Source organism: Ictalurus punctatus, chromosome 15 (assembly GCF_001660625.3).
Source record: "Ictalurus punctatus breed USDA103 chromosome 15, Coco_2.0, whole genome shotgun sequence".
In the NCBI taxonomy this organism is placed as follows: Eukaryota; Metazoa; Chordata; class Actinopteri; order Siluriformes; family Ictaluridae; genus Ictalurus; species Ictalurus punctatus.
The window spans coordinates 338,517-365,000 of NC_030430.2; the positions used below are offsets into that span (position 1 = coordinate 338,517).

General features: G+C 39.1%; 1 protein-coding gene across 3 annotated transcripts in view; it reads left to right on the forward strand.

The window, feature by feature from the left end:
• The first annotated feature begins 479 nt into the window (after positions 1–479).
• pou6f1 (POU class 6 homeobox 1) overlaps positions 480–26,484 on the forward strand; it is a 54,793-nt gene continuing 28,788 nt past the window's right edge. For 2 of the 3 annotated variants that reach the window (XM_053686274.1, XM_047160302.2), the window contains exon 1: positions 17,353–17,454. In XM_053686274.1, coding sequence (XP_053542249.1) covers positions 17,368–17,454 — 87 coding nt within the window. In that variant the 5' untranslated portion in view covers positions 17,353–17,367. Of the gene's footprint in view, positions 852–2,478; positions 2,601–17,352; positions 17,455–26,484 lie in introns of those variants that run through there. The other variant, XM_017486576.3, reaches the window with a different exon arrangement.

Below are 26,484 nucleotides of genomic sequence, written 5' to 3' on the forward strand. Positions count from 1 at the left end.
ATTTATTCCATTTCTGTTCTTCAAATGTCTGTGAAACTTGTTCAGTTTATTTTTCAGTTGTTTTTATGTTAATACAAATATTTACACGTGTTAAGAAATTTGCTGGAAATAAAAGCAGTTGAATGTGAGAGGACCTTTTGTTGTTGCTCAGTATACATGTGTGTGTGTGTATGTGTATGTGTATATGTATATGTATATTTATTTTTGTGTGTATGTATATGTATGTATGTGTGTGTGCATGTGTATGTGTATGTATATGTATGTATGTGTGTAGGTATGTGTATGTATATGTATGTGTATGTGTTTGTGTGTATGCATATATATGTGTGTGTGTGTGTGTGTGTGTGTGTGTGTGTGTGTGTGTGTGTGTGTGTGTGTATGTATCTATGTATGTGTATAGCCTATATGTAGTGTGTAAGATGGCTAGGATTGGTGGATAGTTTATAAATTGGAGTACTGTCTCTTTAAGGCAGCCATGTCGCTTGGTGTCGGGCCAACGACATTTTTTCATGGCAACACTCGGCCTGCATAAATTATGTTCATGACGTAGTGCAAAATATAAATTTCTGTTAATAATTTTAGGCTTTTCTTCAGATAACGCTAACGTTTACTTTATTTCGGTGGACTGCGTTGACCTGAGCGTCAGTTTACGAGGATAGCCGTTATTAAATATGTAGTAAAGGAGCTAGGTTGTGCCTCCGAGCCTCTTTATCAATGCAAATGCCTCTTTTGTGTGCAGCCATGGCGTCCGTCTGGAGCTGTGAGATGAATTTTTAATTATGTGTGTCTAATACAAACTGTGGCAAAGCGCTGAAGGAGGTGAAAGGCTGAAATTAACCGCGATTTCTCGGGTAAGTTATGATCAGAATTGCATATGAGGTTGTCTTTATCCCATTTACGAGGCACAGTAGTGATGGGAAACGACTTTAGGGTTAATATGCAATGGTCTTAATTAGCATAATTTATATATTTATGATAAAGAGAAAGGAAATGCACAAAATGCAGCCCAGAGGATTGGCGTGTGAGGAGTGTGATTAGAAGAGGCAGGTTCTTGAGGAAATGTTTAACACGAGTCCGAGGTGTTTGAATGGGGAGGGAAGGCACAGAAAACCGCAACACCTGCTCAAGTTTGGACAGATGTTGAAATTCAGTGACCGCTTTCAGTTGCACGTGCTCTCTGACATTAACAGCACACCGGGGGAACGTGCGATGTGTTTTGTTTTTTATTTACGAGTTCACTTGTTTTTTTTTTTCTTTTTCTTTAAGAGTGTACAAAACAAACCACAACTAAGGCTACTGTAGGCCTCCTCATTTAAAATCGTGGTTACGCACTACTTGCATAATGCTCTGTTTTATAAGCTAATGCCACACGATTAAAATGGTTGCAGAATATATGCTCAAGTGCCCCATCCCGTTATGGCATGTAATAACAAAATGTCTCAAAATGATCTCTTAGAATGGATATATGATTTTTACATTCAGTCTACCTTTTATGTCATCATTTGTAACATCTTATTCCAAAGCCCTATTCGGACGGAATTAGTTTTCAGGTCAAATGGCTGTGAAGTAATTGTTACTATGGATGTCCGTGATATTTATTGTCAGTTCGCACAAGATATGCGAATTCTGTGGAAATTGCAGAGATGGGTGTGTCTTCGTCATTTACGTTTACGATCCATCACAGCAGCCCCATGCGTCATGTGTAACATGGTGTTTGATAATACAACATAGCATTGACTAAGCAAAAGATAAGCTGCAACTGGACAAAAGCTGAAACTTTATGTTTAGTTTCAATTTGGGGAGAATGACGTTATCAAAAGCTGTTTGAACAAATGGTACATAATCATTCTGTTTGGGAGGAGAATTTTCAGGAAATTTGCGATAAATGGCCCTTTGTCAAAGTGGTGTTTGGCGACTGGACTAAATGTCAAATGAATCGACTACCTAAAAAAATTCACATGGGATTATTTTAACCTGGGGTTATTTTTACAGCCCATTTTATAAGGTAAAAGACACTGTAACCTTCACTGGCTCGGGAACGCGGAGTCCAGAAAAAGTCCAGAAAATAACTGACATGAACAATTTGCATGGGATTAAAATCACAGAGAACCTCGTAATTATTACATTACCCCACCTACCCATATAAAACTAGTCCTATCTGAATAGCCCTCAAGGTACAGGTGAATGTTTCGTTATATGCATTTGGAACAAGTTGTATTCCCGAACCGTAGTACATCATTTAACTATGTAATTCGCAACCCGTTGAATAACCTGGGCTAAGTGTGTTTGATAAAATCAATCATATTTGGACAAAGTGAGTAATGGCCCTGTTTATTCAAATATGTTTGAAACCATGTCATTGGATTTTAAGTAAGGTGTAAGCTTACTTTCCACACATTTGAGCATTTAAAATTTTAAACTTGACCCTAAAGTCATGAGATGGATGAGCATGGTGAATGCTCTCATTTCTTGCCTCAGGTGGCTTGGAAGCAGATCACCCCTGTGTCATCATGTCTAACCTGTGATCTTATGGATGAAACTGAATTATGGATTCAGAAGACCTTCCTGCAAATGATGCACCACTTACTGTCAACGAACAGGTATTACTATCACAGCTGAATGATGAAAGTATGTACACCTAGTGCTTTTGCAACACAGTTCAGTTTTGCTCAATGTACCGACGACTATTTACAATAAAATTAATTATCATGATAAATCTAGTAATTCACTGGTCCATTTTTTAAAAACATTTTTCATGATCATCATGTTTAAACTCCCCCAGGGTTAAGAATTTAATATTTATAACATTTATTTTGGACATTTTTTGTATAGTTCTCCAACTGAAACTGCATTACTGAAATATTTACTAATGGATTATAATATATGCAAATTGGGCTATTTTGTATCTGTCAGGCTCATTGGAAAAAAAATGTGAATGTGAAAACAAAAAAATTATTTTAAGTGTCCTAAAAGTGGTATTAGGCTGAATGTAATAAGAATATTTTGCTTTTCTGCATATAATGCACAATATACATTCCCTTCCAAAAGTATTGGACCAGCAAGGCCATCTATTTTGCTTTTTCTATAGACTGAAGTCATTTGAGTTTGAGATCAAAAGATGAATTTGAGATGTAAGATGAATTTTAGATTTTCATTTCTTGATATTTACATTTAGATGTGTTAAACAACTTGGAAAATGGCACATTTTGTTGGAACCATCTATTTTTCAAGTGATCAAATATATTGGAAGCTATTCAAAGACTTCTTGTTACCAATCTAAATTAATTGTTCGAACAGTTAATAGCTTTGAATGTCTACTCTTGGTTTGAGCCATGGGTTGTGACTGTGAAGACTGCATTTGTTGTTAAAAAGGATAAACCCACATGAAGAACAGACTGCTGTCTATGGTACAAAAGCAAGCCATTTAAAGCTGAGAAAAGATGAAGCATTTTTGGGAGTAAATGAAAGTAAATAACACTTCGTATATGGTTGCATAACCCTTGCTCGCAGTAGCTTTATTAACCCTGCAACTCGCTGACATCAACAAATTCTTGGATTCTTATTTTATGATGCTTTTTTAGGCTTTTACTGCTGCTTCATTCAGTTGTTGTTTGTTTTGAGGGCTTTCTCCCTTTTCAGGAGATGAAAGCTCTGGTGATTAACTTGGCCAGTCTAAAACCTTAGACTTTTTTCCCTGATGAAGTCCTTTGTTGTGATGGCAGTTCAAAGAGACCTGTTAGAGATCTTGTGCTCCTCCACCTTCCGTTTGAGGATGCCCCACAGATGCTCAATAGGGTTTAGTCCAATACCTTCACCCTCAGCTTCTTTAGCAAGGCAGTGGTCGTCTTGGAGGTGTGTTTGGGGTCGTTATCATGCTGGAATACTGCCCTGTGGCCCAGTTTCCGAAGGGAGGGGATCATGCTCTGCTTCAGTATGTCACAGTAATGTTGGCATTCATGGTTCCCTCAATGAACTGTAGCTCCCCAGTGCCAGCAGTACTCATGCAGCCCCAGACCATGACACTCCCACCACCATGCTTGACTGTAGGCAAGACACACTTGTCTTTGTACTCCTCACCAGGTTGCCGCCACACATGCTTGATACCATCTGAACCAAATAAGTTTATCTTGGTCTCATCAGACCACAGGACATGGTTCCAGTAATCCATGTCCTTAGTCTGCTTGTCTTCAGCAAACTGTTTGTGGGCTTTCTTGTCCATCATCTTTAGAAGAGGCTTCCTTCTGGGACGACAGCCATGCAGACCAATTTGATGCAGTGTGCGGCGTATGGTCTGAGCACTGACAGGCTGACCCCCACCCCTTTAACCTCTGCAGCAGTGCTGGCAGCACTCATACGTCTATTTCCCAAACACAACCTCTGCATATGACGCTGGGCACGTGCACTCAACTTCTTTGGTCAACCATGGCGAGGCCTGTTCTGAGTGGAACCTGTCCTGTTAAACCACTGTATGGTCTTGGCCACCGTGCTGCAGCTCAGTGTCAGGGTCTTGGCAGTCTTCTTATAGCCTAGGCCATCTTTATGTAGAGAAACAATTCTTTTTTTCAGATCCTCAGAGAGTTCTTTGCCATGAGGTGCCATGTTGAACTGCCAGTGACCAGTATGAGGGCAGTGTGAGAGCAATGACACCAAATTTAGCACACCTGCTCCCCATTCACACCTGAGACCTTGTAACACTAACACGTCACATGACACCAGGGAGGGAAAATGGCTAATTGGGCCTAATTTGGACATTTTCACTTAGGGGTGTACTCACTTTTGGTGCCAGCGGTTTAGACATTAATGGCTGTGTGTTGTTATTTTGAGGGAACAGCAAATTTACACTGTTACACAAGCTGTACACTCACTACTTTACATTGTAGCAAAGTGTCATTTCTTCAGTGTTGTCACATGAAAAGATATCATCAAATATTTACAAAAATGTGAGGGGTGTACTCACTTTTGTGAGGTACTGTGTGTGTATGTATATGTGTATATATATATATATATATATATATATATATATATATATATATATATATATATATATATATATATATATATATATATATATATATATAACATATAACATAGTAAAGTCAGAGGCGGTGGTGGGATGGAAAAATCCCTGCGCCGACAAGAGGAAGAAACCGTGAGAGGATCCAGACTTAAAGTGGATCCTCATCTGGGTGACACCAGATAGTGTGATTTACATGTCTTTTTATGTGTTAAAAAGTAGTCGTACTTGAGTACAAGTATCATTAGAATTTTAAGTTTCTTGTACCAAACTGAAGTTATCAACTGTGCAATGATGGAGACTTGAGTTGAAAACTGTTCTTAGCAATTGCTGGCTTAAGGTTATTCAAGAAAGAACATCCACAGCCAACTAACATGTAGCTGATCAGTGAGAGAGGTGGGAGGGGATAACACAGATTATTAGGCATGCTCTTGTACTTTAATGGATTAAGGAAAACTCCAAATTCCATGATATTGATGATAAACATTTTGATAAATTTTCAATAATTAGCCTATGTTTACAGCAAATAGTACACATTTGCACACGTTTTTTAATAATCCACAGCGCTGTTGTGTCCGCAGTAGATGTGAGTCTTTTGTGGACGTAATGACGTCATGTACGGGTTACGTAACTGAAAGGCAACGCATGTTCCAAAACCAGGAAGAAGAATAATTTTCAGAAACTTAAAAATGAATGACCGTGAGGAGAGTCTGAAGACTGAACGCAATGAATTTGTAGCATATGAGGTCACACAATTTCAGTGATATGGAAGTGGTTTGGATTTTAAAAAGCTGGATATAGAGCAGAACTATGTTTATTGTAGAACGTGCAGGCAACGTGTGCAAACGACAACAGGTAATACAACAAACCTTTTCAAGCATCCAAACAAATAAACGAGCCCCTTCTGGTAGTCTGACAGTGAATCCCCTGCAGCAGTTACTCGTATCCTCCTTTTCAGTGATTACTCCATATGAGAGGAGGTCAAAAAGAAGCAAGGAGGTTTTGAGCACAATTTTATATTTTATAGCGAAAGAAATGTTTTCAATTAGAACTGTGGAAAAACGGGTTCAAAAGGCTAATGAAAGTGCTTGATCCCAGGTATGAAGTCCCTGGACAAAAAACAGTGCTGTCTCTTCTACAGGGGAGGCAATTGTTTGGGGCTCAGCATACTGAGAGGGCCCCTGACGTCTGATCATTTTAATAAACAGAAATTTTCATCTTAAAATAATGTAGAGCAACATCTCAGCAAGCCCCTTAAAAGTGGCCCCTTTGCAGAGTACTTGTTTATGTTCCACCCCTATACCCTTGAGTCGAGTAAGCTTTAATTCCTTAAAATGTATCTGAAAAATGAAGCTCAAGGGGAAAACGAGGCCTAATTATGATGTAAGAGAGAGAATGATGTATGAATAAAGGATAATTAACGACAAACAAACCCACATCTGTCCAATTTAAATTTAATTTCACTTATTATAAGATGAATTCCTGGTAATATTTAGCTAGGGTTAGCATGTTTTGAGTAGTGTTAGCAGTTATTAATGTGGGCTGAAATGCAATAGGTACCGGGAATGATGCGCACAACACTGGCGGCACCGCTTGGCAAGTACTGGCACTGTGCTCCCACGAATCAATACTTCATGTTAGTTAATATGTTAGATTCTCCCAGGGGTGTAACCTGGCCTGGGCATCAGAGGCTGTAGCCCCAAGGATTTTATCTTTAGCCCCGAATAATTCTCAGCTTGGAGTGGTTTGTCACTACGTAACAATGTCAGTAAAAGAAGACTGCATTGTTGAAATTTTGTATCTTCTGTGAACAGAGGCTAGACCAATCAGACAGGGTTTACAGGAAAATGCTTGGAAATCCTTGTCTTATTGGCTGACAGGTCTCTAGCTCACAATCTGTGTGAGGGGAAAATGTATATACACCGGTTTTTTATTTTTTTTATACTTATTTATTTTTTAAACCAGTAAAGGGGTTGAAAATTAAACACTAACATCCTCTCATGCTCAGCAGGAAAACAAGGTATTTAAATTTCTGTATGAGTTCCAAGTTATGTGAACATGATATGAGTAGATCATAAGGATGGCTAATGTACTTTTTTTGCACTTTTATTGCACTTTTACGTTTAAATAAACAGACTGCTGCTTTCACCTCCATGTTTTGCTACATTCCTGCTAATGTACAAATCTTTGCATCAAATTAGACTGGTCCATAAAGTGAATCATCTCGTAGAAGCAAAATATAAATAAAATTGTACCCAATATATAGGATAAGTAAAAATGCCATCAACCAAATGAAAATATGCATCAAATATAACGATATGCAACCAAATGAAAACAATTCAGGTGAATGCAGAAAAGGTAATAATGTTTACAGGAGGAGAGACGCAGACAAATCACCCAATAGAGCGGTGCAGGGATGATGTCATTTTGTACTGGAACCCGGAAGTTATCATCACACCGGTTCCCTCGACAAAAACCCAATAGGATTTTCACATAGACTTGTGGGTTATTGGAAAAAAAAAAAATCTCTGTGATCAACAAAAGTTTACAACGCTAACACGTTCTATCCATCAAGATAATTTTCACAAATGAAAACAACTTTTATGAAGTTTGAAGCCTAAATACAATTGGTAGAAATAAACAGCTAACCGTAAGCTATAAACGAACTATACCACAGTCGCTCGACTTCAACGTCACCATCACCGAGCTTCCCACAACTTCTCCAAACTTGATTTAAAAACCTTTTCCAGAATACAGATTTATTCTGTGGATGAATCTTCATCCAAGTTTTTTTTTGGGGGGGGCGGAGATTGTGCACAGCATACTTGAACCAGTTTCAGAGCTCTACGGTAACAATTTCTTTACAATTACGAAAATTTTGGAGCACAGATGAAGTTTAGGGTTTTTTTTTTTAGCGATGGTAACATTTATGTGCCACAATATAACACACAAGTAGCATGAGAAAACTTGAGCTGGTCAAGACAGAATTTAGGAACATAGTGTGAGCCATGACACATTAATTTACCTTTTTACCTTTAAATAAGTAAATTTTACAGACTGTGTGCAAAAAAACAACCGTTAACCTGTTCACCTTGTAAACAAATACAACAAACCTCAATGTTCAGTGTTTGAAGTCTGCTCCTCTTAAATATATTTAAAGCTGCACTATTAGACATTTTCCACTGTCATGGTTCTGGGCTGGAGTCAGTTCTCGACCCGCTCTGTGTGTATTGTGTATATATCTGAATAATCTCATATAGGATGTGATTGGGTGAGTTCATTTTCCCGTCAGATGCACAGCGCTTTAATTTAATGGTGTTCATTAGGGATGCTCCGATCAGGATTTTTACAGTCGATACCGATCCAAATACTAATCTTTTTTTAATTTAAGCTTTAATCAGGAAGACTGTCATAAACAGTAAAATGTAAGCTCTCTGCTCATGGTCACTGTTAATTGAATTAAAATAATAGCAATGAGATACTGTTGGTTAATTGATAAATAAACTGTCATAAAATATTTATTTTTAAATATCTTAAACAATAAAGAGTCCTAATTAAAAGTAGACTAACACAAAAATGATCCATATTAGGAAAAAGACTAATAGCTTTCTAAGGAAATAGCGAACTAAGCTTAATGTAACCCATAGCAATTAAACATTATTTTATCATTTTATTTATATTTTATGAAGTTATTATAATATCTATTTTTTATATTAAATGATTTATTTATAACCAAGTACATTTTCTATCTTTACGTTTTAGTAGTCCTGTTTTTGTTTATCAGTTGTTCCTTTTAGATCGGTTTCCCAGTACAGTGTTGGGGGGTTTATATCAGAACATGGAAACTGGAGTTGACTTTTCTAGTGATATCTGGCAACCGTGAGTTTAAATGAAGTGAATGTGCTATTAGAGTTGGTGAAGAGAGAGGAGAGCTGCAGTGTACTGTATGTTTACAGACGGAACAGTTGCTAAGCTTGATTATGATTGGTGAGGAATTATGTAATAAAGAAATTTGAAGTAAACCCACCTTGTAGGGTTAGCATTATTATTAATTTACTGGCGCCGCCCGACGCCGCTGTGGCTACACAAGCATGTCACTGTCGCAGTTTCAGGTCATTTTGGTGATCAGTAAAAGATGGCGGTTGTGAGATCGGAAAGTTGAGAGAAGCAGATGACGTACAGAGTTACTCTTGTCATCATAATGGGTTCTCTGCAGTATTTACACACTAGTTCGGTTGACTGAGGAGATGAAAAGCAGTGTGAAAGTAACTGTTGTGCAGTGTAGATGTATTTCAGAGTTGTTGTTTTTATTCCGATTGTATTATACAACTCTGAACAGGTCACAAATAAATATTTATTCACAGTTGCACAAAACACTTTTCACTCACAAATGCGAGTGAAATGGTCGCACTGTAGAGCCCTGAGTTTATCGGCAAAGTTTTTTCCTGTTCGGCATGATGACGTCTCTGTAGTGCCATTTAGCAACATGTTAGTGTCATGATTTCCAAAGCAAAGCTGGCAGCTTGAGGGCTAAATGCTAAATCTGTTTCCGGGTTTTGGCGTTACAAAATTGTCATCCCTGCGCTGCTCTATGGTGATTGGCTGAAAGTTTAGGAAGCGCTTGATTTGATCTGCAGAGGAGTTTTCTATGAGCGGAGGACAAACTTTAAACGTCAGTATCGCAGTCGATCATGTTCATGTAATCGTGGGCAATCGTGATCGATATTCGATTAATTGAGCAGCCCTAGTTGTACTATAGCATGTTTAAAAGTGGCCGGCACCATCCCATTGACTAGAGAGCTATTAATAATAGTGGTCACGACTGGACTCAAAGCAGGAATAGCCTCTTTAAAAATAAACGAAGGCAGAACATCAGAAGCGCAGAAAGAGGACTTCATACTAGAAACAATATCAGAAAGCTGAGAAGGAGACACTGGTTGAAAAGAGAGCTCTGACACAGAGGCGATTCTAGAGGAAAAGAACTGTGAGATGGTATGTTAGACCGAATACCCTCACTTAGTAAAATTAGTTAAAAACTGATCACAAGTCAGTAGAAAATCTCAAATGGAACACTAGGAGAGGGATTTAGAAAGGAATTAATTGTACTATAAAGGACCAACGGCCTATATACATTTTGTGTAATTAAATCAGACGTGTATTTCGACAGTGCCTCCTTAATAGCGCTCTGATACTGCTTAAGACACTCCCTGAAGATTTCATATGATATCTGAAGTTTGTCTTTCTTCCATGCGCTCAGTGCACCTAGCACTCCTGCCCGAGAGCGTGAGTGTAGCTATTTAACCTGGGCTGAGCTTTCTTCATCACCTTGGATCCTTGTAACTTCAAGGGTGGCAATTAAGTCCAGTGTAGCAGTGCAGGTACTGTTAAAAAGATCAACCAATTCATCAGGATAGAGACGAGAGGAGAGGGCTTTAACAACATTAGGGGTTTAGGTAGATGAATAGACATCATTGAATGACTTCGCCGTAGAGGAATTAAAACATCTAGAAAAACGTGGTGAATGATAAGATTTGGGGAGAGTACAAGGCAGCAGAGAGTCAAAAACCACTGGACAATGGTCAGAGATAGCAGTGGCACCAATTTCAAGATTAGTCATTGAAAAACCAAGTGAAAACACTAAGTCCAAGGTGTGACCCTTCTGGTGAGTTGGTCCAAAAACAAATTGTACAAAGTTAAGTGAGTCCATGAGACAGAAACTCTTTGACTAAGGGTTTAGACTTCAGCAGACATGGATATTAAAGTCACCCAGAATTGGAAGTCTATCATAGTGTGACATCAGGGAGGCCAAAAAGTCAGAAAACTCTCGTATTGAAATTAGGTGGTCTGTAAACCATTGCACAAAGCAATGAAGTAGTGAGATCAACCTTGAAGAGCTGCACCTCAAACCTTGGAAAGACTTCAACAGGCACGAGTTTACACTTAAAGCAGTTCTTCAAAATTGTTGCCATTCCATCTTCATGACCTACAGTTCTTGGAGAATTAAGAAACAGGCAGTCTGGAGAAGTAAGTTCCCTTAGAGCTGTAAAATTACCAGGGCTGAGGCAGGTCTTCGTCACAAATAAAAAATCCAAAGCACGAGTAGTAAAAAAGTCATTTAAAATAAAAGTTTTGTTGGACAGAGATCTAGCATTTAATTTGGTGCAAATTTGACAGGACAGTCCAAAATCCACCGTTGATCTGACATGGAATTAGATGGTCAATGTGTCGATAGATACTCCAGTGATCTGAAGTTACAGAAGTTAACTCCATTTCCAGTGCCTGATCTAGCGCCAAAGTAGCGACAAGGAGACCAAAAAGACGGTATAAGATCATCTGCAGATGTGTGAGGAGAAATGCTGGTACAACGTGTGCCTCTGTGAACATAGCGAGGGCGACGAGCAATCCCCAACCCTACACAAGTTTTATAAATTCCTGCTGGTAAAGGTGATGCCGAGTTCAAATGTAGAAGCTCTTCTGATGTGTAGCGAATAGCCATTGACTTTGGAAACATCATGCATTTATTGAACTTAAAAAAAATTCCATCAAGACGTTTCACAACAATAAGGTTGTGAAGGTCTTGGGAGAGCTCTTTGCTTTTACACATCATGAGATGTTTCTTGTGTGACACCTTGGTAACGAAAAGTCTATATGTAGACCAGTGTTTCCCAACAGGGGTGTTGCGGCACCCCGGGGTGCCCTGTAAAAATCATTCAAACATTTCTAAATGTGTATAAAATATTTTTATATATGTGATAAATATCTGATGTCTGTAATATAACAATAATATATATATATATATATATATATATATATATATATATATATATATATATATATATATATATATATATATATATATATATAATATAAAAAATTCTCTCCCCCTCGACCCCTGTCGCTGTCGACCTCCTGTCAGCGGCACGTCAACATCAGTATGCGTTATGTATGTGTGTTTTATCCTACTAATTAGCATGTGACGATGCGGGTGTAGTGCAAAAGAATATGGACGGATTTCTTAAAAGAAAAGCTCCATATTCTTCTGGACCATCATCTTCATCCTCATGGAGCTAAAGCCTTGTTTATACTTCTGCGTCGCGAGCGTCCGCTGACTGCGCACACCTCCACAAACGGACGAGGCGTTTATACTTCACGTGCTTGCTGTTGTAATATTCTTTGAAATGAAAGGGGGCAACTTTGAGTAATCGTCCTATAAACCAACAGGAAGTAGCTGAGACAAGAAGTAGTTTGTCTAAACAACCAAAGCAACGCTGACAAACATGGCGTCTCGCTGGAGTTGCTGAATGCTGAGGAGGAATTGTTGTTTGTTGATGTTTGTTTTCAGTAAACTTCACTAAAACCCACAGTATGAAAAAAAAGAGCTAAGAATCATATAAAACCCAGTAAACCTTGAGATTATCACTTGTCACAACAAAATACAGCTATAAGTATGAGAACATGTATAAAACTAAATTGAACAACCTCATTTTTTATTTTATTCATTTCATTAAGATTTTTATTAAATATGGATCATTAAATAGACTTGTTATTTATTGTAGGCTCATTTTGTAAATGTTATCAATCACTGTAGACATCAACAAAAACTAGGAGCTTCCTGCAAATGTCATTTCTCACATTTACAAAATCAGGTAATTATGTTCACCCATCAGTGTAAATGTCTCTTTATTTATAGAGACAAAAGAAAGATATTACAGAATGATCACTCAGTATGTTCACCATCAGTGTAAACTTCTCTATTTATAAAGAAAAAGAATGAGGTGTAATCACTGTGTCTGATGGTGTAGTGTAGTGACTGTGTTTATTTGTGAAGACACTGATGAATGAAAACATGGTACACCCCAAAAAACTTTCAGCTGGGCTTTATTCTTTCAGCAGTATGTACAAAGCAAATCAGAATCACTATTTTTGAAAACCGTTCCATGAATCTTGTACCATCTGGCTCTCTCTATGGTCCCGCATGGATGGATCATAGAGATACCTGTACAATCGTACGTTTCGGCAAGAGTCGAGTCGCCTCGAAGTCATTAATTTTCAGAAGCAGCGCTGCGTGGCAAGTTACAAAAAATTCCGTGCAAACGACCACGTGGAATGAGTCCTCGAGCACGCCACTCTGTGATCACGCCATTTTTGCAGCGCGCTCCTTCACGTTATTGCAGGCGTGTCGAGTATAAACCAGGCTTAATGCTGTCCAGCATTAGTGTTTGTGTAGGGTGCCAAAATTTTTTATTTTCATTTTCAAAGGGTGCTGTGATGGAATAAAGGTTGGGAAACGCTGTTATAGACCATCAATTTACTAACCCAACTGATATTAATTTGCACAGTTAGGAGGTATAATTACTTACGGATTTCAGCTGGTTCCTTGCCTTACCTTGCCTTGGAGAACTGCTTTATTTATGGACTTTAATGTTGTGAATTTTCAACAAGCTTTAAATTGCTTCAGCATGAAGGTGTATCATCCCAGTATTGCTGTGTCCTGCTATGTAACACATCCTCAAGGTTTAATTCTGTGCTTAGTTTCCATAATTTTCCTTTTTTTTTTTTTCTGTTATAAGTGAGTATAAACATGTTCAGGGTTGAGCAAAGCAGCTCAGCACAGTACATAAGAACAGGCTGGTATTAGAAACATTTTTTTTATTCATTTAAGCAAGCATTAGATTAAGCCAAGACACATGTGAATATAGTCTTTCTTTTTAAAATAATAGATATAACGATCAACTAAAAAATCTGAATATCTTAAAAAAAAACAAAACAAAACAAAAAAAGGGTTAACTACTTAGAAAATTAAACGTCTAAGAGTATGAACTGTCACAAATGAAGCTAGCTAGCTTGTTAGCTTGAGACGCTCAAAGTTGTCGATAGAACGTGAAACATACAGTTTAAAGCCATTCTCCTTCTTGCTAGAGGGAACGACAGATGTCAACATCATAATGCAATTATCATCGTTCACAAAAATCCATGGAAGATCTTGCAAGCAGTGAGTGCAAAAAGCCATGCTGACAGTGACCACTGAAATGAAAATTGTTTCCGGTGCAGCAAGGAAAGTTGTGCTAGTCACTGAGACTAAAAGCGAAGCGACCTTGAATAGAGTCAAATGAGAACATATGAGGCGTCGGCGTCATTACATTGCCACTAACCAATGAGACCAGTTATGGGCAGAGCATCACATGTAGCCCCACCCAAAATGCAGCCCCTCCCCGTTCTGCAGGCTGCAGCCAGGGACTTCTCAGATGGCCCAGTAAACTGTTGTTGATAAGTATGTTGTCCCGTTGTAATTCTCAAAGCTAAGCTAATACAGTAATGGGTGTCACCCTCTGTAGAGAATGTCTGCATATTAAAGAATAGTAATTACTTCCATTTCATTATTTTTTTTTTTTACTCATTTGTTAATTGAAAATGCACAGGATTGCACTGCTTTTGTTTTTACTTTTGTATTTGTGACGGGCACTGAAGCTTTTTAACAAGTGCACTACCTCAAGAAATTTTCATTAATGTAAAAATATACAGGCCAGCCTTGCCCTTAAAACTACTCCAATTATCTATAAAGACCACATTGTTTTTGGAGCACCACCTGGACTTCCAGCAGTTCAGCAACCATAACCTGCTGTAAGCTACATTGCCACACTGCTTTGGGATGGGGCCAGAGCATGCTACTGTATCGGACATCGAATTCGCTAATTTACACACCTCTACAATGTTCCTCTTGACCATGCCCTTAGTAACGATAAAGTCTGAGACAGTGGACAGACTTGCCTTTCTATCACTTATCCTCTAATGCCATGGTCCAAAATGTGCAATCCAAAGTTCTATAAGAACAGTTTTCTTAATTGTTTAGACTTTGTGCTCTACCTCTACACATGTAAGAAACCTGAAATCAACGTTTTTTATTAGGGGTTCAAGCGCAAAGCAATGAAAACCTATTGTTTTTGTAGGAATTATTATTAGGGGTCCAAGCACGAAGTGGTGGAACCCTATTGTATTTGTACTGATTTTCTTGATCCTATTATTATGATTCTTTTTCTCCCATAATAGTGTCTGGGCCTCAGAGACCATAATTTGTAGAGACACCATAATATCTCTTGTTTCATTTCCGTCATGAAAATATTTCCACCATTTTTAATTTTTTGAAAAATCTACTTTCTCGAACTCCTCCTAGGTCATTCGTCTGAGTTGCATGAAACTTGGCGTGCATGATCTACAGACCCTCATGACAAAAAGTTATCAACAGAATTTTGAGTTGTCAAAGCGTTGCAAAGATAGTAGTGAATTAATTGGCCAGGCAACTCCAATTTTTACGAATGGATCTACAATAAGCAACTTTACCTTTTAGCTAACTCCACAACCATGTGATAGAATCAAAATTCTTGTTTCTTCTGAATCCTTCTCTAAGCCCTAACATGTATAAATCTCTTGTATTGATCCAAAAAGTTTACCTTCCATTTAAACCTACTTTTTTTTTTTTTTTTTAATTGTCCTAGGCTTTTTGTCTGATTCACACAAAATTATGTATTCACCATCTAAAGATACTCGAGAAAAAGAAATTGTCAAAGGAATTTTGATTTGTGGAATCGTTGTGGAGATATAGACCCATATATTTTGTGGGTGTGACAAATAATAACTTATTGGCTTATATCTTGTGACCACAATGTCCAAACATCATGAAACTTTGAACACATGGACAACAGGGCAGTCTGAGAAAATGTGCCAAATTTCTGATGTTCGGGGGCTAACAGCAAATTCTTTCTTATCAGCCATTTATCTCAATGTGCGTGACGGATGAGGGCTGTAACGCTAATGTTATTAGGATAATAAATCTTTTTAAACATAATCCAGTTGTTCTTAACGTGGGGGTCATGGAAAAACTTATTTTAAACAATTGTACACAGAGGTTCACAGATAAGCCACTGGCAGACTTTTTGGATATCCGTGCACACCAAATACTGAGAACTTAGTGACATGGCATCAAAAAAAGTCTCCCATTCACATCAACGATGGGGGGGTTAGTTAGAAGATATTCGATACCAAACCATGTGCGTATAACGTGTCAACAAATATTACTGCGAGCACACCAAAATGAACATGAGGTTATATTGCTGCAATGCTTTGGAATATTCATGCTAAATTTGGTTTGTCTTGTAACATCCATGACCTGAGGGGACATGAGCAGTTTCGGAGCAGAGCCACCTACTGGTCATGAGATATGAAAAATTGCTATTTTTGCTTATTACTTCTGTATAATTTGTCCTAAGATTGTGGAAGTGGTATCTTTAGATTCAGTGAGACATGCCGAGTCGAATGATGATCAATTTTACTATGTCGCCCATTTTGGGTGTCGGCCATGTTGAATTTTGTATTAATATGCTGTGTTTTACAAACACATCGGACTTTCGATACAAAACTGTCATTGTCCCCATGCCCTGAAGGTATTCAAAACGTTTGGGTGTAGCGCCACCTTATGGTCAAAAACAAATAAATTTATGAAAATGCTAATAACTTTTAATTTCCTTAGGCACAGACAAATAAAAAAAAAAACACTTTCCAGGCATCAGTCCACTTTGTCCCTGAGCTGTGTAGTGTCACACGGCTTGCCAAAACCCGGGAGATAGCAGATCAGTGAATGTCGTCACATGGACATGGAGTGGACCATGTCATCACGTGGACACATCCTGTTGCCCAGGTGATTCAGTTGCTGGCACAGATGCAAGAGAGACAGCTTCAGGCTCTTGTGAGTCTGCAACAGCAGCAGGAGATTCTGGCCAGGATGACACCCCAGAATGATGCCAAAGTGTACCTGGAGAGGATCGAGGGTGTGGATATCCAAGATTAGATGGGGACAGCTGGCTGCCTGTAGTCTGTCACCTGAGTGCCAGATGGGCTACACGGCTATGAGGAATGCTGTGCTCGAGTGGGTCTGATTGTTGCCAGAGGAACATCGTCCAAGCTTCTGATCCATGCCATTAGAAGAGGGGGATCAACCTGGACTCCTGCAAATGCTGGCTTCAACTGGACCCTGCCCGACCAGAGTAGGTCATTGCGCGGGTGGCACTGGAGCAGTTCATCAGCTGCTGAAATGGCTCCAGTGCCGCCACCACCCTGACTCGCTGGCTGAAGTCATTCAACTCAACAAGCACCCCATATACACATGCATGGAATCAGGGACACAACGAGCCCTTCTGCCCCCCTTCAGGACTCCTTCTACCCTGGCATCATGGAAGAGACTGCCGCTGCCTGCCTCTGCCTACCAGCAGCAACTGTGGTGAGCACTGGTGCACAGGGAGCACAGTCCAATTCCAGTCTTGCTATAACCTTTTTTTTTTTGTCCTTCTCCCCAGGGTGCCATGGAGTCCCAGACAGCAGGAATGGGACTCTGGCAGTTGTACAGGGGCTGCGGGGAGCCGGGGCACTTCCAGGCAGAGTGCCCGAGGGTGATTATAATAATGATAATAATAATAATTCCTTAGATTATTATAGCACTTTTCTAGGCACTCAAAGCGCTTTACATTGTATGGGGGGAAATTTCCTCAACCACCACCAGTGTGTAGAATCCACCTGGATGATGCGACGGCAGGCATCGCTTTACATTGTATGTGGGGGAAATTTCCTCAACCACCACCAGTGTGTAGAATCCACCAGGATAATGCGACGGCAGGCATGGTGTCAACCAGAACGCCGACCAGACACCAGCTATTGGTGGTGAGGAGAGGAACGTGATGTAGCCAATTCAGGGATGGGGATTATTAGGGTGCCAATATAAGGGTCAATGGAGGAATTTTCCAAGGACACCGGGCTTAAACCCCTACTCTTTTATGAGAAGTGTCCTGTGATTTTTAATGACCACAGGGAGCCATGACCTCATTTTAACATCTCATCCGAAAGACGGTGCTGTTTTTACAGTTCCCTTGTCACTATACTGGGGCATTGGGACCCACACAGACCACATGGTGAGCACCCCCTGCTGGCCACCCTAAAACCACTTCCAGCAGCAACCTTAGTTTTCCCCAGGAGGTCTCCCATCAAGGTACTGTTCAGGCTCAACTCTGCTTAGCTTCAGTGGTAAACCAGGCCAGAGCTGCATGGTGATATGGCTCTGGATAGATGTGAGTCAAGTGCTTCCGGATCTCCGTGGCTCCCCCAATGCGGAACAACATACAAAGTGCTGGTTAGTTCTCAAGGGGGTGTACATCAGGCCTTCGTGAATTTGTGCAGTGTTTAGACCTCAATCCACCAAAGCCTGATTCATAACAAAGCTATGGAGAGGTGTTGGGAGGCAAGGGTGCGATGTATTCATGGGGATGTGCACACATTTATTGATGCCTCTCACATTCATAAGGGATAAAAACATAGAAAGTGGCAGTCGTAGTCGACCTCTCTCTAATTAACTAAGTGATTATGGGCACTGATTGGCCAGGGTTTAGGGAATTAGCTGTAGATTTATGACTGGTTGGGTCATGGCCACTAGCACGATGTGAGGTCTGGCAGGCAACGCACTTCCAGGTACATCACATCACCATGACCAGATGAAAGGTGAGACAGCTGGCCTGTCTGAGATGATGCATTAAAGCATGCATTTAAGCAGGTGCCGGTGATTGATGGGGAATCTGCTGGCCGTACCAAATGCACCATTGTGCCCTCTCCCTCTAATCAAGATCCCCTTCGACCGAATTGGCATGGATCTCGTTGGGCCATTAGATCGATCAGCACAGGGATGTTGTTTAGTATAAGTTCTGATAGACTATGTGACTCGGGGCGCACGGTTCAAGCCTGTCGTATCTGTAACGATAATTTGCACACTATGGTTGCTCACTGTAGAGTTGAACAACTGTGTCGTGGCTGTCATTCTGGTGGCCATGTGATAAAATAATTGCCCTGCAGTCATCCGGCATCCTCCAGAAGTCTGTAAATGAGTTTGTTTCACCCCTGGTCTTGTGCTGGAAGAAAAATGGTAACTTGCATGCATATATATATATATATATATATATATATATATATATATATATATATATATATATATACACACACACACACAGTATCTCACAAAAGTGAGTACACCCCTCACATTTTTGTAAATATTTGATTATAACTTTTCATGTGACAACACTGAAGAAATGACACTGTGCTACAATGTAAAGTAGTGAGTGTACAACTTGTATAACAGTGTAAATTTGCTGTCCCCTCAAAATAACTCAACACACAGCCATTAATGTCTAAACCTCTGGCAACAAAAGTGAGTACACCCCTAAGTGAAAATGTCCAAATTGGGCCCAAAGTGTTAATATTTTGTGTGGCCACCATTATTTTCCAGCACTGCCTTAACCCTCTTGGGCATGGAGTTCACCAGAGCTTCACAGGTTGCCACTGGAGTTCTCTTCCACTCCACGATGACATCACGGAGCTGGTGGATGTTAGAGACCTTGTGCATCTCCACCTTCTGTTTGAGGATGACCCACAGATGCTCAATAGGGTTTAGGTCTGGAGACATGCTTGGCCAGTCCATCACTTTCACCCTCAGCTTCTTTAGCAAGGCAGTGGTCGTCTTGGAGGTGTGTTTGGGGTCGTTAAGTTATTTTCACTTAGGGGTGTACTCACTTTTGTTGCCAGCGGTTTAGACATTAATGTCTGTGTGTTGAGTTATTTTGAGGGGACAGCAAATTTACACTGTTACACAAGCTGTACACTCACTACTTTACACTGTAGCAAAGTGTCATTTCTTCAGTGTTGTCACATGAAAAGTTATAATCAAATATTTACAAAAATGTGAGGGGTGTACTCACTTTTGTGAGATACTGTATATGTATTTTAGGTGGTTGAACACCAGAATGATTAAAGATGCTTCTTTAAGACCCTCTTCTACATCAGGAAGATTGTCTTATTGCACTGAATGGCAACTCATTTTTCAGTACGATGGATTTGACTACAGGATTTTATAATACAGGCCACTGTATGAGGAGGAAAGAGGTACACAGCTCTCGGATGTGAAAAAGTCTCATAATACTGCGTATCACCCCATGGGGAACTGGACCACTGAATGTTTCAACTGAACTTTTGGGGACATGATCAGAATTCTTCCAGCACACCCTAATCACCAGTGGCCTCAGATGCTTCACACTTTTACATTCATGTTTCACTCAATAAATGTTTATTTTTAAAGCACATTTAAAAACAACCGAGGTTGACCAAAGTGCTGTACAGTGAATAAAATTAAAGACAAAATAAACAAACAATAAAAGTCATGGATATAAAAGACCCCAAAATAATAATATGAGGTGATGTTAAAAGCCAGGGCAAATAGAAAATTGACTTCTTAAGCAGTCTTAAGAGAAGATTTAAAAGCAGAGATGGATGGAGCATGTCTGATATAAAGAGGAAGGCTATTCCAAAGTTTTGGACCAGTGGTAGCGAAGGTGCGATCACCTCGATGGTGGTATAGGGATGCTGAGTAGGTGAAGGTCATGCAATCTTAAGGTTCGAGGAGTGTATGGGATCAAAAAGTCAGTTAAGTATTGAGGTGCCACATTATTGAGGGCTTTGTAGACAAATAGTAAGATTTTAAAGTCAATCCTATACTTAACAGGGAGCCAGTGCAAGGAGATTAGAATGGGTGTAATATGGTCAAATTTACACTTCTCTTTGGGAAGCCTGGCAGCTGCATTTTGTACTAGCTGCAGATGAGAAAAGACTGAGAGACACCGTTACACAACGAGTTACAGTAATCTAGCTGAAATGTTAAAAAGGCATGGATTACTGTTTCAATGTTACTCATGGATAAGAAGGACTTAACTGTTCCTGGCACACTGCATATTACATGAGGCAAGAGAGCTGAGAGCTGAGTTCCTTAGGGCCAAACAAAATGAGTTCAACCTTTTTCTTTTCGTTAAGGTTTCAAATTTACTTAAGAGCCATAGTTTAAGTTCAAATAGGCAATCTAACAGCGGCTAAAGTGAGTTTTTATTGTTACGGTGTAAGGGAACCCTGGTTATCGTCGACATATAAATGAAAGGACACTCCAAATTTATAAGAAATAGGGGCCAGGGGGAGCATATACAGGGAAAACAACACCGGACCAAGAATTGATCCCTGCGGAACACCACGACCAAGAGGTATGCTGGAAGAAGAATGTTATTTTCCAGACGTACTGTAAACCACCTGTTTTACTTATAAATTTGTGGCACTTTAATACAGTGCCACATAGTCCTACACATGTCTCCAGGCGAGACAAGAGATGTCATGGTCAACCAAATCAAATGCAGCGCTTAAATCTAGTGGGACTAGAGCCATAGATTTCCCTGTATCAGTCGTAAGAAGGATTTTATTGGAAAACTTCATTGATAGAATTATTTGACAAGAAAGATTGTAATTTAAGCAGTACAACTTTCTCCATCATTTAAAAAAAAATAAAAGGCAGATTTGCGATAGGGCAAAAATTAGAGAGGGGTGTTGGATCAAGATTCGGTTTTTTAAGATACAGTGACACTACAGCATGTTTAAGACAAGCAGGAACAGTACCGGTGTATAAACTTCCAGGGCCGTGGCTACCTATAGGTAGAGTAAGCAATTGTCTAGAGCCTCAGGCTTGGAGGCGGGGCCTTCATAACCATCACATCACTATATGCCAGTCCACCAATCAAGATAGGCAGCAAAAGATTAGGCTCTTTGTCCATTGGATATAGATGAATTGTCACTCACATGTAATGACCTCATTTAATGTCACAGTTTCACAGTGGGTCCCACCGTCTGAATGTATGAAGAGATAGGGTATGATGAACAAAATGCAAAAATGTAAGTTTTCTGCAGCTGACTGTCAGTGATTTATGATGGCGCCGAAATGAACACATCCTTCGGGTGCTGCTGAGTAAAAGGCTAAACAGGCAGGCAAAGAAACAATGTAAGTTATCTATTTAGGAGTGATTGTAAATCAATTCTAAAAATAAACTGGGCCTCGTTCTGTTGATGAGCGTCATTTCAGGATAGATAATTTGCATAGATCATTATTCCGAGTTCAAAAAAGCGAGAGCGCGATCGACACGTTGAGACTGTCAGACACTTTGAGTTCGCCCGCACAGTGACATTGCATCGGGAGCTGACTAGCAAAACACTAAAGTGAAAGTAAAGAAATTTGTGTTCAAAGTCAAAGAGCAAACACACTAGAGCATTAAAAAAGTACCTCAACTTTTTTTTCCAAACTGCTCTAACATAATACTTCATTTTAGATTTAAAATCATAAATACTTGTTATATTTATTGAAAAATAAGCATACAATTTTATGAAAAAATTAACTATTCTTTACTTCCACTAGTAGTTGATTTGTGTATAAAATGCATATTTAGTGTATTGCACTGCAATACATGCACTCTAAAAAAAACACTGTGTTAAAAACAACCCATATTGGGTTGTTTTTAACCCAATGGCTGGGTAAATATAGGACAGGACACATTTTGGGTTAAATTAACCCATAAAGGTGGGTTGTTAATTTTAACCCAGCAAATGGGCTGTTCTTTAACCCAAAGGACAGTTTCATTTTTACAAAAACGCTGGGTTAATTTTATTTCATAAATAGGTTAATATTTTCAGGATTATTTTTTACCTTTTGAAAATGTCAGATACCACATTATAAACAAATAAATCAACATGGTATCTCCTTTACTTATACACAAGAAGGTGTTCAGAAATGAATTGCTAGCTATTAAAGTGGTGTTTATATATAGACTTTGAAGTAAATGACTCAAATAAGTCATATATTTGAGATGAAAATGTCAGATTTTGATTAAAGGAGATCCAAACATCCAAAAAACTGAGTAAACAACTTAGGATCCAGTGGTGTTACAAACAAGTAAGCCAAAGCTAACGAAGACAGTGGTGCATTTAGTGTCATGTAAACTGGACTGTTTATTGCACATTTTTACTTTTTCTTGTGTACAGTAATGGGTTTTATGGATAAATATACTGATATGAACCTTCACTCTTCAGTCATGTGTTAATTTTTAACACAGCTGTGTGTCTAGCTAAGGACAACACGTATTGTGTTGTTTTTAACACTGTTTCTTAGTACATTTAACACATTCTGCATGTTAAACATTTCCACAAATAACACAAACATAACAGAGATGTGTTCATACTTTTTCCCTACAATTATCCTAAAATGCAATTTGTTTATATGCTAAAATTCTAATAAATGCTCACAAAATAAACAAACAATTGAATTAAATTCAGGTAACATTTATTAAAATCATGAAAACATTTGATAGATGTAAGAATTGGAGTTGATGCATCTTCTTACAAGAGTCACACTCCCTTCCATCTGAAAAGCTGTAAAAGAGCAAAAAGAGTGTTGGTTAGTTGTTGGCTACAAAATATGGACAAATGCCTTTGGGCTTCAACTGAGAATTGCGTTACAGAATCCCAGACTGTGTAATTTTGGAAATGTGACCTCCGCTCTCCTAATGAACACAATGGTGCTGTAGACTCACCAGGAAAATTTGTTAATATTTATTTTCCTGCCTTTAGCACCTCACCGATAATCTTTAGCTAAGACCTAGCTAAGTTCCGTTAGCCACTGACTGTCTGCAGCTGTTATCCAGCATTAAGATTCACCGAATGTTCATTCACATGAAGAAACACTGCTCTCTCCCATCCTCCTAATGCTAATTACTACAGCTTGCCTTGTTCAAAACACTTGCTAAATGTAGTTAATGTTAACCCACTCTTTGTCTTACATCATGGTGAACAGCTGTAATGCTAGGTTATTGTTAACTTTCAAAAAGGTAATGGGAATGTCTAACATTACCACGAACTGTATACTATAGTAATGTTATTAACTCAGGGTTAGCTTCACTCATTCCTACTGTGATTGGTGACCGTATCCAGCTGGCTAACCCTAACTTGGAGCCTCAGATAAGATACAGACCAGAGAATGATATAATAACCTCAGTCCATATTTCACAGCAAACATAAACACAACACTAGTATAACTCCAATACTGAAGAAGCAGTACATTTATATTCACTTTTGAGGCCGTTGCGATAGGTAAAGTTAATTATCGCTCGCTGAGTTACTGTTTTCCAATGAATACATTTTCAAAAGCTCCCTGCCTGAATATCAAAACCTCGGCCAGGCATTTTCAGCAGCGTTAACACTAAGTAGTGATGAACGCTAACTTACCTGTGTTCATTAGGTTTGCTCACCTCAAAAACCGCTACCTCCACCTGAGGGGAATACAAATGGTCCACGCTGAGTTGATTTGACCCAAGGATCTGGACTGAGGCGTCGGGGTGGGGGAGGGGTGCATTGATTCAACTGTCCGTGAAAATGTCCCAGCCACTAACCCAATAGTTTGGGTAGAAAAAATAACCCAGCATTTTTTAGAGTGTAATATGACTATATTTGTAGTCAATATTGATTCAATAGGAGGGAATCCTGTCCATACCCAGCTAGGAAAAATCAATAAAGGCGCTGATGTTCATCTACTGAAGTGGTGTGCAGTGTTCATCTATAATTACTTGTTGGCAATGTAATGTTGTCTTATTTGTTTTTTTTTTCATTTTACAGTATAGAGTAGGCAAAACTGTTCGTCATCCCAAATAGTGGGTGGGTGTGTTACTGTAAATAAATTACTGTAAAAAAAATCCTGGCTGCCTTAAAATTTTTCGTCAGTGTGGCTTTATGAATAATTTCTAATTAAATTATAATAAACTGACTTAAAAAAAAGTTTAATCAAGTTAACATTTTAAAGAAATGGGGAAAAAACATGTCATAGGAGGCGCAGGTGGCCTCCAAATGTCTAGAACCAGCCCATCCAACCGCATCCGTCATTTTTTTTTAGGAAACACGAAGGAATAATGTCCTGGGGACATAGTATGGGCTTAAGATGATCAAAAATTTCCTTACAGGAATGCAGATTAACAGGCTCAAACAAAGACCATGTAAAGGAGTATAAAGGAACATCAGGTAAATTATATTTAGTATGAGACAACTGTGATCTTATTTCCATGATTTTATTTGTGAAGAACTTCCCAAAGCTTGCACAAAGAGATGTAGAAGGCTCAGGAAAGAGTTTTACAGGAGGATTTAAGACAGAGTCAATGGTGGGAAAAAGAACTTGAGGTTTATGACAGTTTTTGGCAGTTCAGACAGGTATTTGCACTTAACAGCCTTAACTACCCTCTGGAACATAGTGAGAGAATTTCTCATGATTTCATATGAAACTTGAAGTTTATCCTTCTTCCCTCAGTCCTTTTTATTTGCCCTCAGTCCTTTTTATTAAAACAAAAAAGTCTTGAAATATTTCACTTTGTGTTATGAATTTATAATATATGAAATTTCCACTTTTTGAATTAAATTACAGAAAAAATTTTACTTTTCCACAATATTCAATTTTTTTGAGATGCACCTGTATATTAAGCCCAGTTAAGGGAGAATGTGTGCCCTCTAGTGGAGAAGGGGGGGACTACATGTAGAACTTTTTCGCACCCTCCGTCCCTTCATCTCCAGTCTGAGTTCAACTGTGCAGGAGACACTAAGTCAAAATGTGCTCTGCTCCATTTGTGATCAGTAACTATCATCTATCTTGGTAATTTTATATGCAAGTGTCCATCCTTCAAGATGATTGATGAATGCTTTGACATATTGTGTTAATTCTTTTGTTTTCAAGTTATCCACACTTTATTTTTTTAACTGACTCGACAGTATGTAGGCTAGCTTTGATAGCACTGTGCAATGCGTAGTTGGGATGCGGGACAATTTAATTTCTACATTTTAGGATGAATCTCTGAGCAGAGAAGCCATTTTGATCTAGTGTTTCCCCCGTATTGATCTCACAGAAACCCGACTGACTCAATAAAAGAAGGTGAACTCAACCTGTGACTGGCTGCTGTCATTTATTCAAGAGGGACCAAAAGGAGTTGTAATAACAGCATCCAAACATCCAGTTTACCAAAGCACTCTAAGCCCATAATCCCTCAGGATCTGCACCATTACCTAAGAAAAAGGCTATTGACAAAAGGCTTTACTAAACCTACACGTTTTCAGCTTAGTCTTAATGACTGACACTGTGTCTGAGTCCCAAACACTGGTGGGGCACTTGGGGCAGGAAAAAAATTCAACTGACTCATCGCCCAGAGTCTATTGGCCAGGCAAACGTGGTGATGTAAGCAGGTGGTGTGCAGCATGTCGTGCATATCGGCTGGTGAATCTGCTGGCCACCCCAAAAGCTCCCCCTCCCATTGATTGAGGTCTCCTTTGAAAGAATTGGCATGGACCTCGTTGGGCCATTAGAGCAGACTGCACGAGGGCATCGCTTTGTGTTCATTCTAATGGACATTGCCGTGTCCATTGTTAAAAATACTATACAAATAAAATTTAATTAAATTGTGCCTAATCTGATCAGATACCAATTAAATTGCTCTGGGGAGAAGCAATGATTGGGTGGGCTTAATTTCAGTGGGTAACATTGAAGAATGGGC